The sequence below is a fragment of the Stomoxys calcitrans genome, chromosome 5 (genome assembly GCF_963082655.1).
Source record: "Stomoxys calcitrans chromosome 5, idStoCalc2.1, whole genome shotgun sequence".
Classification (NCBI taxonomy): Eukaryota; Metazoa; Arthropoda; class Insecta; order Diptera; family Muscidae; genus Stomoxys; species Stomoxys calcitrans.
The window spans coordinates 155033788-155046617 of NC_081556.1; the positions used below are offsets into that span (position 1 = coordinate 155033788).

A 12830-nucleotide genomic window follows, 5' to 3' on the forward strand; every position below is an offset into this window, starting at 1 on the left:
TTTGTACCGAAAGATCCTCGGTTATCCATTTCCTTTTTTTCCGTAAAAGGACCATGGAGAGATGATCAAGAATATCCAACCTGTGGCTGTAACATGGATCTGTTTTGTCGAAGAATTTAGGGAATAATTAGCTATTCTCCTTGAGACTTTCATCCATGATTTTCTTCTTGATTCCGACCATTTCAAGCTTAGTGCTGAGGACGCGAATAAAAATTAGAAGGTGTACGATTACAACTTAATTAAACTTGCTCGACGCAAATCCTTACTGTAATTATGCAAAGCTAAAAAATTCTCCGAAAATTCGCTTTTTTCTCTGATTTTTGTAATGTTGTCCCGACAGGTGCAGTTAGGAACTCCTTTCCCCAAATGCCATTCTGCATTATAGCCGCCGAAATACCTCACAGCTCCTTCTTGGTTGGCAGATATATTTGCCAAGAAGTTAACAAATCAGAAGTTTTATCCATTGCATTGTTTAGGTGTAAAAGAGACCATCAAAAATAACTGGCTTTGTCTCAAGATCTTGAAGAGCTGTACACTCATTTATTGGTTCATTGTAAGCAACACAGTTATCGTCAATATCTTACTCTATATATAACTCATTAAAAACTGACATTTTGCTATTAGTCATCTTCTCCATTTTCTTCACAATTTGACCATCTGCAGTGCTTCTTGACAAATTTCATGGAGCTTAAAGCGACATTGTGTAAGCAAATTCTCAAGCCGAAGGATATGTATTATAGATATTATATTCGGCCTCGAAAACGTGCTTCTGCAAACAGGTTTTCCAACGAATCTTAGTTAAACCGACCTTGACATACGAAATTCACATCAGGCATCATGCCGAAGATATACTTGACCATATCAACCAAGCCTTCGAAAAAACTGATTAAGTTATTGATGCTGATACTCCTACTTCAAAAATTCAATACATTTTTTCTATTATATCGTCTATCTCTGTCTATTATATCGTTCCCGCTATTTACAACAACCACCACCGCTGCCAAATTGCTGCATTCGAATTCGAAAGAAAATGCTTAGCTAAGACACAAACATCAAAAAAATATTCAAGAAAAGAGAAACAAATGAATATCAGTTAGTATACTCTCTTACTAACACAGCTTATTATTAGGAGCTCTTAACAACCACTTGTGGCTCTCTCTCTCTCTCTCTCTCTCTCTCTCTCTCACGTTATGAATGAGAGTGCAATCTTTTGGTTGGCTATTGCATTTGGGTTTTCTTTCGGGCCACGGGTTTGGGCTCTCACGAAACAATAACCAAACAACATTCGTGGTCGAAGTTTTGAACTAAGCGGACGTGTTAACGTTAATTTGCCTTTTTTTCTCCATTAAAAAAAAAAACAAAATTTATATTGTTTGTTTATTTCAACTATAACGAAAAATAATTGCCCACAAATATTAAATAAATTGGGGAAATTATTGTTTATTTATTTTAAAAATAATTGTGCGGGCAAAAAATAACAAACAGCATTTGTGAATTGTCATTTTTGCTTATGGGGAAAACTGAAATTGTTTGTTGATCGCTGGTGAAGAGCGAGCGCAAACGGATAGATATGTATGGATAAAGTGATGATAATAACAAGCAACAAAAACAGAAAAAAGGTATCCAATTACTTGGCGTGTTCTCTTTTTTATTGTTTATATGCGGTTTTCAAAACGTTTCGTATCGTGGAGTTGTTCGTTTATTCTATCGAATCAAGTGCAAAAAAACAACAAAACAAATAAAACAACAACTGAACCCTGTTCTAGCTGCTCCTGCTTCTCATCGAATTGTTAAAATTTAAATTTGTGGAATTCTTAAACCATAAATTGCAAGCAAATTTAAAACGAAACATATTTCATCGATAAAAAGGAAATTAATTACAAGTGTTCTGGTTGTTGTTGAAATAATTAGCCCAACAACAAAATACCAGTTAAACAGAATTGCTTTGTGTGCAAAAGTGTAGTGTGTGTGTGTATGTGTATGCAAGTGATTGACTTCATAAAGAGAGTAAGAGAGCTGAGAATATTCAACAAAAAGGGTTTCCCTTGCAATACAAAGTCAAACAAGAAATGCAAATGAGAATGAGTTCGAGCTAATAATCAACAGGTGTAAATGAAACGAAGTTTCTTAGGAAATATAATTTAAATTATTACGAAAGCAGAAAAGGGGGCAAAACCCCCAAAAAAACAAACCGGTCTTAGGAAATATTCAAAACCAACCCAGCAAATAAACTTTCCAGAAAAGTCTTGAGAAGCAGAGTCCATAATCAAGTCATAAAATGCTTTAAGAGCATTCACCATCATTGTTTCGCCAAGGAGTAAGAAGTATAATCAACGAGACAACAATTAAACTACCATGAATCTTTTGGCCCTTCTATCCCCTACACCTTCCCGAAGACCATTGGATATATTAAAGGGTTTTCGCAGCCATGATTTGCTGTTTTTATAAAACTGGAACGACAAATGCAATAACTCTGAACCATAAACATCAAATTACTACTTTACCCCCCATACATTTGGGTCTATGGGCTACCTCTCCGCTGCGCCTCCGCTACAAATTCATTGATCGTTTTTATTTTTCAAATGACATCTCTGACGTTCCGCAACATTGATTTGCTTGTTCACCCCACTATCAAGAAAAGATTTTTGTTTTGTAAAATTTTGCTCGTCGTCGCTGCGCTTCAGTGAATTCCCGCAAGAAAACTGAAAACTGTAATAAAGCACCTACGATAACAACAAAAACAAATACAAAAAATAAAAACATAAACATACTCACTCACCCTACTATAATTATCGTCATAGATAAATAGTTAACGTATCAAGCTACAACAACAACTAAAACAAAACGAATTGTGTTTTTGCAAAGCAACAAAAAAGAGAAAAAAAAGTCCAGTCAATCAGAAATTAATTGACAGTGCTTTATTATATTGATTAAGAAGAAATCCCCCCATAATAATCAACGCAAAATGGCCATATCTTTACTACTGGGATATATGTTGGGCCTGTTGCTGCTGCTCAGCACAGCCCTGGATTTAGCAACAGCTGGCACACCGGGCTATGCAGATCATGGCGATACAAAAGGTAAGTTGAAATATTTGCCACAAATATTAGGCTTTGTCTAAGGCAATATCACTAAAGGGAGACTTACAAAGAAATTTTAGGGAATAACTATACAAAGTTCTAAAACAGCAAATCAATTGGTAGGCTAAAACTAAATATAAACAAGTAAAAAGGTGTTTAGTTCGGCCGGACCGAACTTTAGGTACCCACCACCATATGCATATGAAAACCACCTTTCGTCACAATCCGGTGAAAATGCTTAATTAATGCCTTGGACATGGCTAGATCTTCTTAGATTTTTACGACGATCAAGAATAAATAAACTTTATAGGATCGGAAATGTATATTTCGATGTGTTGTAAATGAAATGACAAAATGAATATACCCCCATCCTTTGGTGGGCCGAACCTTATATAGTAGAATTCATTGTTCACCTTAGCATTTGGTAAGTCTTGGGGCCATTTCTGCATATGAATTAAAAATTTTCAAATGTGTTGCTTGCTATTGGTACCGATAAGAAAACCAATAAAATATCGGTTTATGGGAGCTAGATAAGATTTTGGACTGAGTCCGAACATATTTCACATGTACATATATTGAAATGTATAAACAAACAAGGCGCGTCAATTAGAAGAGTGTTAACCTAGGCTGGGACGAATATTTTATATACTCCACCTTAGAAACTAAGATTGGGTAATGCGAGGTCATTACAAGAAATCCCCATGGATTTTGGGCAAAGGTCTGCTTCCAGCAGATGCTAAAGAAGTCAAATCGAACTATCAGTTTATATAGGAGCTATATCAGGATATGGACCCATTCCGGCCTTACTTGTTACAGATGTTAGAGGTCATAGCAGAAGATACCGGCCACATTTCAGCCCTTCTAGAGGCTCAAGAAGTAAAATAAGCAGATAGGTTTATGTGGGAGCTATATCAGGTCTTAAAAGAAATCGAGAGGTCTGTTTGTAAGGGAGCAATATCTAAAAATGCACGGCCCATTTACAAACCTACTACTGAGCTACACCTATAAAAAGACCATTTCCGGCCTTACTTGTTACAGATGTTGAGGTCATAGCTGAAGATAACGGCCACATTTCAGCCCTTCTAGGGTTAACTGGCACGATGTTTAACTAAGTTCACACTGTATATCTAACTAGAAATTACATGATATTTGTTCAATTGACATCTCATTAAATTATTTATAAGCAGCCAAATGCATTGCTTCTGACTTTATTTAAAAAGAAAGTTATTGTGATGAACGGGATTGAGTAACATTTGACTGGAAAATCACAACCGACTATTGTTGACGAACTCAAAAACCTCAAAGTGTATGGCACCCAAACAACAATTAAAATAGTTCGACGTGTGAAGGCTCGAATTCAACGAAATTCAGGCCGTAGCTGCGATCAAAAGTCTATAGTTATTATGAAAAACGAGCTCAAAGTAAAGCCATAAAAATTCCAAAAAGCACACGATTTTACGATTTGTACTAACAAACAAACTAAACTTGAAAATAAAAAAAAAAATATGCGGAGCCGTTGCTGTTGTCTAGCGTTCGAAGCCAGCGATATAACTTCCAAAAGATCCAAAAGTACAAATGACATGTAGCAATAAGAAACGCATGCGATGGAAAAGAACTGCTAATGTTACAGGTATCAAACTTGGTTATTGTAGTGCTTACATCGTATACACGTTTTCGCGGTATATTCGATATAAGTTTCAACCATATTAGGTTTGATGGCTTCAAGGGCCCTGTGACACACCACAACCCTGTCTATTAGCCAATGCATGTATTTTTGTGTAATGACAGACATTCTTTCTGTGGCAAATTACACATCTTCCTTACTACACATGATGTTGTGCATCTGTTGGAAGTTGTATTGATGGCTTCGAACGCTAGACAACGGCAAAGTCTTCTGCGTTTTCGCTATTAATACGATTAAAATACAACATACCAACGCACGCCCCTTGAAGCCATCACACCTCATATGGTTGAAAAGTCTTCTAAACAAAGACGATACGTTTCCCATAGTGGTTAGTGTGTGTTGTTATATTTGGCTTTCCTTTTCCATTTGCATCTCCGATCATTGAGCTCGTCTCGAAAGAGAAACAAACAAATATTTGATGATCTTGGCCCTAGCAGGCAAAAAACTTGAAAGTGAAAAGGTTCGGCAGAGCCCGGCTGGGATTGGGGCCTGGGCACATGAAGCAACGGCGAGAGCCGTTGCCGTTGTCTAGCGTTCGAAGCCATTAAGTTTTCCTTATTTTTTGAAAGTGAGCTGCAGGCCCATCCCCTCAATCAAGTATATGGTGTGCGAATCCTCAAGGTAAACCGCTTTCTTACCTAAGGTTTCAACCATAGGTTACCAGTTAGCGTACTTGATCTTATTAAATAAATATTTTATTAAGATGGTGCAAAATTTTGACAAATGAGCTGCTTCTGGACATTCCTTAGTGAATGGCGATCAGGAAGTTTTACTTACTGAAGAAGACAATTATAATACCATTCTCAAATTATTAGACTATTTTTAAGATAATTAAACGGTAGAAAATGCAAGGCATAACCTCTTCCAGCTCATTTTTTCATAATGAACAAGATTACCTAAACCACTACATACGCTTGATGTTCATTATGGAAAAATAGGACATGAAACATAAGATTACTTCGTCAACAATTCATACTTCTGTATTAATATTATTGTTATTTCTGTATAACATTGTCATATTAATAAATTGTGTTTTATTACCAACGGCAATAAATGCTTTAAAAGTCATTTATGGGTCTCAAAAAAAATATTCAAATTATAATACCTACTAGGCTATTGTCAATCATTTAATGTACAATAAATCAAATTAAATGTCGCAAATTGAGGATCAAATGATGCCATAATTTAATATCAATTTGTCTCATCCATTAACATAAAAAGGGTGAATCTCCTGTACGTGTCTGTAATGACAAGTGAAACAAGCACTTGACTATATTGGTTACAATTAGTACAAGATTTTTTATTCATCCCTAAGTCTAAAGATTACATAATCCATACGGTCAAATTATAAACTAAACATGTATACACAATACAAATATATATAAATTTTAGATTCAATGAATAAACTATATATTTAAATGTAGTATTAGCTTTCTTTTAACAGAAACATAGTTACGGGATAGTCCAAAGCTTTCTTTTAAAAGAAACATAGTAACGGGATGGTCTAAAGGAATCATTAATATAAATTCTTTTCAAAATGAAATCGGAGATTATTTTGTCTTTTATAATTTTAACAAGGAAAGTAATATTTAGCAATGTACGTGAGATCTTTGATGTAGGTAATTTAATTAAGTTTAATCTGAATTCATACGACGGTAGTACCTGAGGATCCCAGTCACGTCCCCTAAGACAAAATAAAAAAAATTGTTTTTGAACAGACTCAATCCCATCTGAGTGATTGGAATAGGCTGGATTTTGGTATTTTGGGAGTCTGGAAGCTTCTGGAGTCGTCTTCATACCCAAACAATGATTTTCAGAATTGTTTATTTAATGTTAAAATCTTCTAGTAAATACCTTAAAATCGGTTCTGGTATTGGAAAGTTGCGGTAATTTTTGTTTTTTACACTGGCGTCTGAAATCAATCCAACTTAATCCGGTTGGAGATGGCGTAATCGAATATCGAAATTTTTACGAAGGAAAGTAATATTTAGCAATGTACATGGGATCTTTGATTTAGGTAATTTAATTAAGTTTAATCTGAAAACAATCGATATATAAGTTTATTGCATTCTCAACTACATCGCGCCTGTTTGTCGGAATAGTATGGAACTTACTTTAAAAAAATTGGTAAGGAATAGAAAAAAAATAATATTTTTAAGTGGACGATAAGTTAAGGAAGTAATACCTACTCAATTTACATAGTTGCATACAGTGGGAGGATACTACTCCTTTAGCCAGACAACCCTGAAAATGAAGTTATAATTAATTTATACGCTACTTAAATGATTCCACACCTATTTTTGTCAGTCGCAATTGCACTAATTATACACCACCAGACACGAAATGACAATGTTAAGGTTTATTCACTTATTTGCATTGAGAGCTTTTTGTTTTATTGTGTTATCGTTTTTTTCTGTTTTGGTGTTGTTTCTTGCTCTTGTTTAATACAGTTGTGTACTTTGTTTTAATAAATTTCTAGTGAGTTAACGTTGACAAACAAACAAATAACGTTGTAAAGAGAGGTAGGTACTCATAGCTAGCGGCCATGCGTCTTTATTTTTAATATCATCACTTTCTGCTTATCATGCGAAACTTAAAACTCTGCGCTAAAGTACATACAATTTTGTTGATAAGCTCATTTCGCAACCAACAACCAAATCTTAGTCATAAGTTTTATTTATACGCAATGAATAGCCAAAGTATAATACTTATTTTAAGTATTTTATGATCATTTGGGGAGATATCAATGATTTCAGTTAATATGAAAGTGTTAATACCCCTTGAGCAGAGAAGAAGGGTTTGCAAAAAGCCCAAAAAACATCTGCAGAGCATTGAAAGAGCCACAAGGGTTAGAGAAAATGCAACAAGGCGTCTTGCTTTGCATTATACTTCACCTGCAGTTATAGTACTACTACCATCACTTGTTGTTGTTGTTATAGCATTCAACTCTAAATAGTACAGAGAGCCTTATAGGGCATACGTATTTAATATTACTCTGATAAAACAATCTCCTCATTCCCTATTTTCCCTGTTACAACCATTAAGATCAGTTCGGTGTGGTGTTTCTTATTATTGTTGTGGTTTAATGCCCCTCTTCTTTGGAGCTTACTTGTACTCTCTCTCTCTCTCCCCCTCTTTGTTAATGTTTGGGTGTTTTTGTTGCTGTCGCATGCAGTAGTTGGGTCCATTTCAGCTGTTTTTGATATCGTCATTATAAATACTTCAACTGCTGTTACGATGCTCTGATACGATGCGATATCAAATATGATAGCAGCCGAAACACATACAGATAGCCAGCCAGCCAGCCGAACGCCCAGACTGAGGCTTCATCATATAGTTGAGACAATAACAATGTGTGAGAAAATAGCTGCAGTCATAGGCTAACAAAACACAAACCATGACGTTAAATATGCACAGTGGATATTTGAGAGTTTTAGAGAAGGTATGAAAATTAAAAATAAAATGTGATGATTAAACATTTTTGGAAATTTATAAATACATGAATCGTATTTTTGGCATTATTATCTTGTATAACAAAACAAATCTTAATAATAATTTAAGATTTAAATTAAAATTGAAAAGAAAAATAATACCTAAAAAAAATAATTGTTGAAATTCAAACTCCACAAAAAAAAAATTAAACACGTCCTTCAAATTTTAAAAAAACGATTTTGTGGAAATAAAGATCAATAAAGATTTTGAAATTTTTTTATTATTGTAATACAATAATGCAATCAAAAAATACTCTCAACATCAATAATAGGTAAACGTTTGGACATTTTAGTACCACAGGAAGAGTAGAAGCAAGATGTCTTCTAGTTCCAATTATCATACCATCTACTTCGTTTATATCCCAAAGAATTAACAATCGAAAGTGAAACTCCTTCCAAAATTTCTATTAAAAAGAAGAAACCCCAAATGGAAAAATTTGCTCTAAAAGATAATTTGAATAGGTAAAGTATTTTACGAAAGGCCAATTTATGTTTTTTGCAATCAACTTAAAAGTTCTATTCTATAAAAGGGGAAACGTAAAAGTTATATCAAAATCAAATTTTTGCAGACATATATTTTTTTTTGTTTTATAAATAAAATTTAATTTTTTTGGTCTTACTTCTCATTCCCATCCAGGTTAGTAAAGTCCTTTATAGTTTACTTACTTACTTACTTTAATTAGCTGTGACAGAACAATTGTTTCACTAGCCGAACGTAGAATAGCGTTCCAAGCGCCTCGATCTTCTGCGCTCATTCTAAAATCTCTGACACTGACCACTTGATCTTTCCATCGGGCTTTTGGTGTTCCTGGTTTGCGTGTATCACCGTGTTTGCCTTCAAAAGGCTTCTTTGCTGGAGCTTCTTCATCCATTCTGACAACATGACCTAGCCAACGCAGCCGTTGTATTTTGATGCGTGTAACTATGACATCGTCGTCATACAGCTCGTGGTTCATACGTCGCCTATATTCTCCATTAACGCAAACTGGTCCATATATTTTACGAAGAATCTTTCCCTCAAATACTCCAAGCACTGCCTCATCTGCTTTCACAAGTACCCATGGCTCAGAACCATATAACAGCACGGGTAGTTTCAGTGTCTTGTATAGTGTAATCTTCGTCTGTCGAGAGGTGGCCTTGTTTCTAAACTGCATACTTAGTCCAAAGTAGCATCTGTTTGCCAGTATAATTCTTAGCTTAATCTCAAAACTTGTGTCATTCGTTCGGCTACGGCGGTGCCGAGGTAGATAAGGTTACTGTCTCAAAGTTGTGGTTCCCAACTTTCTCCATTTTCTTTATGTGCTCGGTTGTGCAAGGCTTTTTGGGAGTTGAAACCATCTATTTTGTCTTATCTCCAATTACTGCCAGACCCATTTTCCCTGACTCTCTTTCGATTCTTTCAAAGGCTGCAGTTACTACTTCCGGTGACCGACCTATGATATCGATGTCGTGGGCATAGGCGAGTAGCATGTGTTCTCTTGTGATTAGTGTGCCATGATGTCTATTCACATCTGCATCTCGTATAATCTTTTCCAGCACGATATCAAAGAGATCACACAATAGGCTGTCTCCTTGTCTGAAAACTCGTTTAGTATTAAATGGTTCGGAGAGATTCTTTCCTATTCTTACTCAGCAAGTGTCATCCTGCAAAGTCTTATTAATTTTGCAGGGATACCAAACTCAGACATGACTTTAAACACCTTTGAACGTAAAGGGGTATCGAAAGCGGCTTGGTAGTCAACAAAGAGATGGTAGGTGTTGATTTGTCCTTCTGGGTTCTTTTCCAGGATTTGGCGCAGTGTGAATATCTAGTCCAGGGTGGATTTACCAGGTCTAAAGCCGCCCAATTATCTTATTGACTTCAGGTTTAAATCTTTCACACGTACAGTCAGTACGCTCGGGAGTATCTTGTATGCTATTGGGAGGAGACTTATTTCTCTGGGGTTGGCACATTTCGTCTCGTCTCCTTTCTTGTGTACGGGACATAGCATGCAGAGGTTCCAATCATCATACAGGCAATCTATAATTTCCCTCTGTTTGATCCACTGTGCAATGGCTACTGCTGCACTCTTGTCTTTAGGCCATGCCATAGATAGTGTTGATGCAACTTCATTTTTTTCGTGGTCATATATCTTTGTTGGTACTCTTTTTTCTGTTGGGCTCATAGTAAGGAGAAACAGTCATCATGTTCGCCAGGCCATCAACAGAGTATTGTAGTAGGTATGCCCCAAGAACCGTCAACGTTATGGGGATCTATACAAAACCGGTTTCTGGCCAGAAACATATCTGAGTGGCTATGTTGTTATTGCCAATATATGTATGTACCATGTGGTGGCAACTTCTTTTGCTAACGCAGTTATCGTCATCGTTCATTCAGTTGATGTAGCTGTTGTTGTTGTTGTTGCTGGTTTATGTTGAATGTTTTATTTGCTTGACTTGGCTTCAGATGAAAAGAAAAAAGTAGCTAGGCATTCAGTCAGCCGCAGAATAAGAAGTCCGCAAGAAGAATGAAGTCGTCTCGATGCTGGTCTCCAAGCCCAAGTTGTGTTGTGTAGAGGAAAACAAATAAAACAAAATGAAAAAATAATAACAAGAACAACAATGGAAAAAAAGAGTTATAATGAAACTCTTTTGAAGCAAAAAAAATTAAACAAAACAAAAAAAAAAAAAAACAATGACAACAAGTTGTTATAATACACCCAGAGTCAGTCAGTCGGTCTGTCAGCTCATAGTGCTGCAGAGCGCAGTCATACAATATCCTCTATTCTTCATGTCATGCTGCTGGGCCTGATGGACATTGGGGTAGACCCTATGGCATCATTTGTTGCACAGTTGTTTTTGTAAGGTTATCCCCTTACAGATGTCGCTAGCATTTGTAAGGAGATAACCTACTCCGAAAAATTTTTCCTGATGATTACACCGGGTTTTGAGCGTGCTAACCTCTGCGCCACAGCGGTTCTCAAGATTTCTTACTTTCGGATCATCTTCATAGCTGCCATATAAAGTGGACTATCGACTTGACTTTTTACATAGTGTTCTGTTACGACTTCTAACTATCGTGCCAAGTATGCTCCAAATCGGTTTGTAATCTGTATAATAGCTTCCAACGGACATGGCTTAATTGAATCAGAAAGTGGTTCTGAGTCATTCGATATACTTATCAATAGGTATATCTCTCTTTCAATGAATCTATCTATCTCTCATATCAATGAGTCTATCGCTCTTCCACGTTTGTATAAGCGTAGCAAATCCTTAGCTTTTTGAGTCTAACTTTTTGTTTCTTTGGTGTTAGATCGTGTGCCGTTTCGATCTTACTCTATCCATCACCGAAGGTTACATGTTACATCGCAATATTCATATTCGACCCTACAACGTACGTATATATATTCTTGATCGTCAAAAATTCTAAGACGATCTAGGCATGTCCATCTGTCTACGGTTAATACGCTAGTCTTTTAAAAATTAAGATATTAAGCTGAAACTTTACACAGCAAATTTTTTTCCATATGCAAGTTAAGTTCGAAAATGGACTATATCGGACAATATCTTCATAGCCTCTGTATAAACCGATCTTCCGATGTAAGGTCTATGACCCATAAAAACCGCATTTATTGTCCGCTGAAATATAGCGCAGTGAATTATCTTTCGTTAGGTTGAAGAGAAGATGCGGATATTAATCCGCCCCATGCCACTACGGACATACATCTAAGCCAGTAATCGGCTTGTTGTGCGCTCTAAAACAGTGAATTGTCTTAGGATCCTTTTTTGTTCGATTTCGCTGAAATTTTGCCACCGTAAGTTTTGTAAGTAAGTTTTATTCAGATCGGTCTATATTTGGATATATATGTGTAGCTGTCATTTATGCCGATCTTCCGACTGAGGGTTGTTATTCTATTCTGCTTTCGGAATAGCCGCTGAAATTTGAAATTATTTCGCGAACGAAATTTTACAGCAACCAAATTTGCAATTGTTTCGCGAGCGAAATTTTATAGCAATCAAAATTTTTTGTTTCCATACAAAAACACATTTATTTATCTGCACTTATTGTTTTCTCTTTTTTATAAATTTGTTTCTCAACTAAATAAAGAAATACGTACCATTGAAACCAATGAAACAAACTAAAATGATGCTGGCAATAGTTTCAAGTGTTGCCACTATAATAGTTTTTTTTTCCATTTTCCTCACTATAATCAGAGTACTACTTTTCCGCCATTTTTAAGCCGACTTTTTTATATGGAGTTTGACAGCTTTCCGCTCGAAAAACTGAACAGCTTTACTGTCTTGAAGTCATAAGTCCCATTTATTGTCCAATCTCGCTGAATTCTGGAACAATGAGCTGCGTTAGACGCCCTACTTCCATGCACGGTATGGCCTAGATCGGACCATACTTCGATAAAGCTGCAGTAATGACTTTTTAAAAAAACTTGGAAGCAAATATTTTTGCGTATAAACAATATAATGAACTGTCAAAAAAATATCATGCAGCTGTCATTTCTAGTTTGACAGATATACCAGTGTGAACTTAAGCCGCTATTACAAGGCATGTAGTTGTCTTACGACATGTCACTTTTTGTA

At 35.8% G+C, this 12830-nt stretch overlaps 1 protein-coding gene across 1 annotated transcript in view; it reads left to right on the top strand.

Moving 5' to 3' along the window:
• The first annotated feature begins 1323 nt into the window (after positions 1-1323).
• LOC106096102 (epidermal growth factor receptor) overlaps positions 1324-12830 on the top strand; it is a 145581-nt gene continuing 134074 nt past the window's right edge. Inside the window, exon 1 of the mRNA XM_013263681.2 lies at positions 1324-3080. Within this exon, the coding sequence (XP_013119135.1) occupies positions 2966-3080 (115 nt within the window). The 5' untranslated portion in view covers positions 1324-2965. The remainder of the gene's footprint in view (positions 3081-12830) is intronic.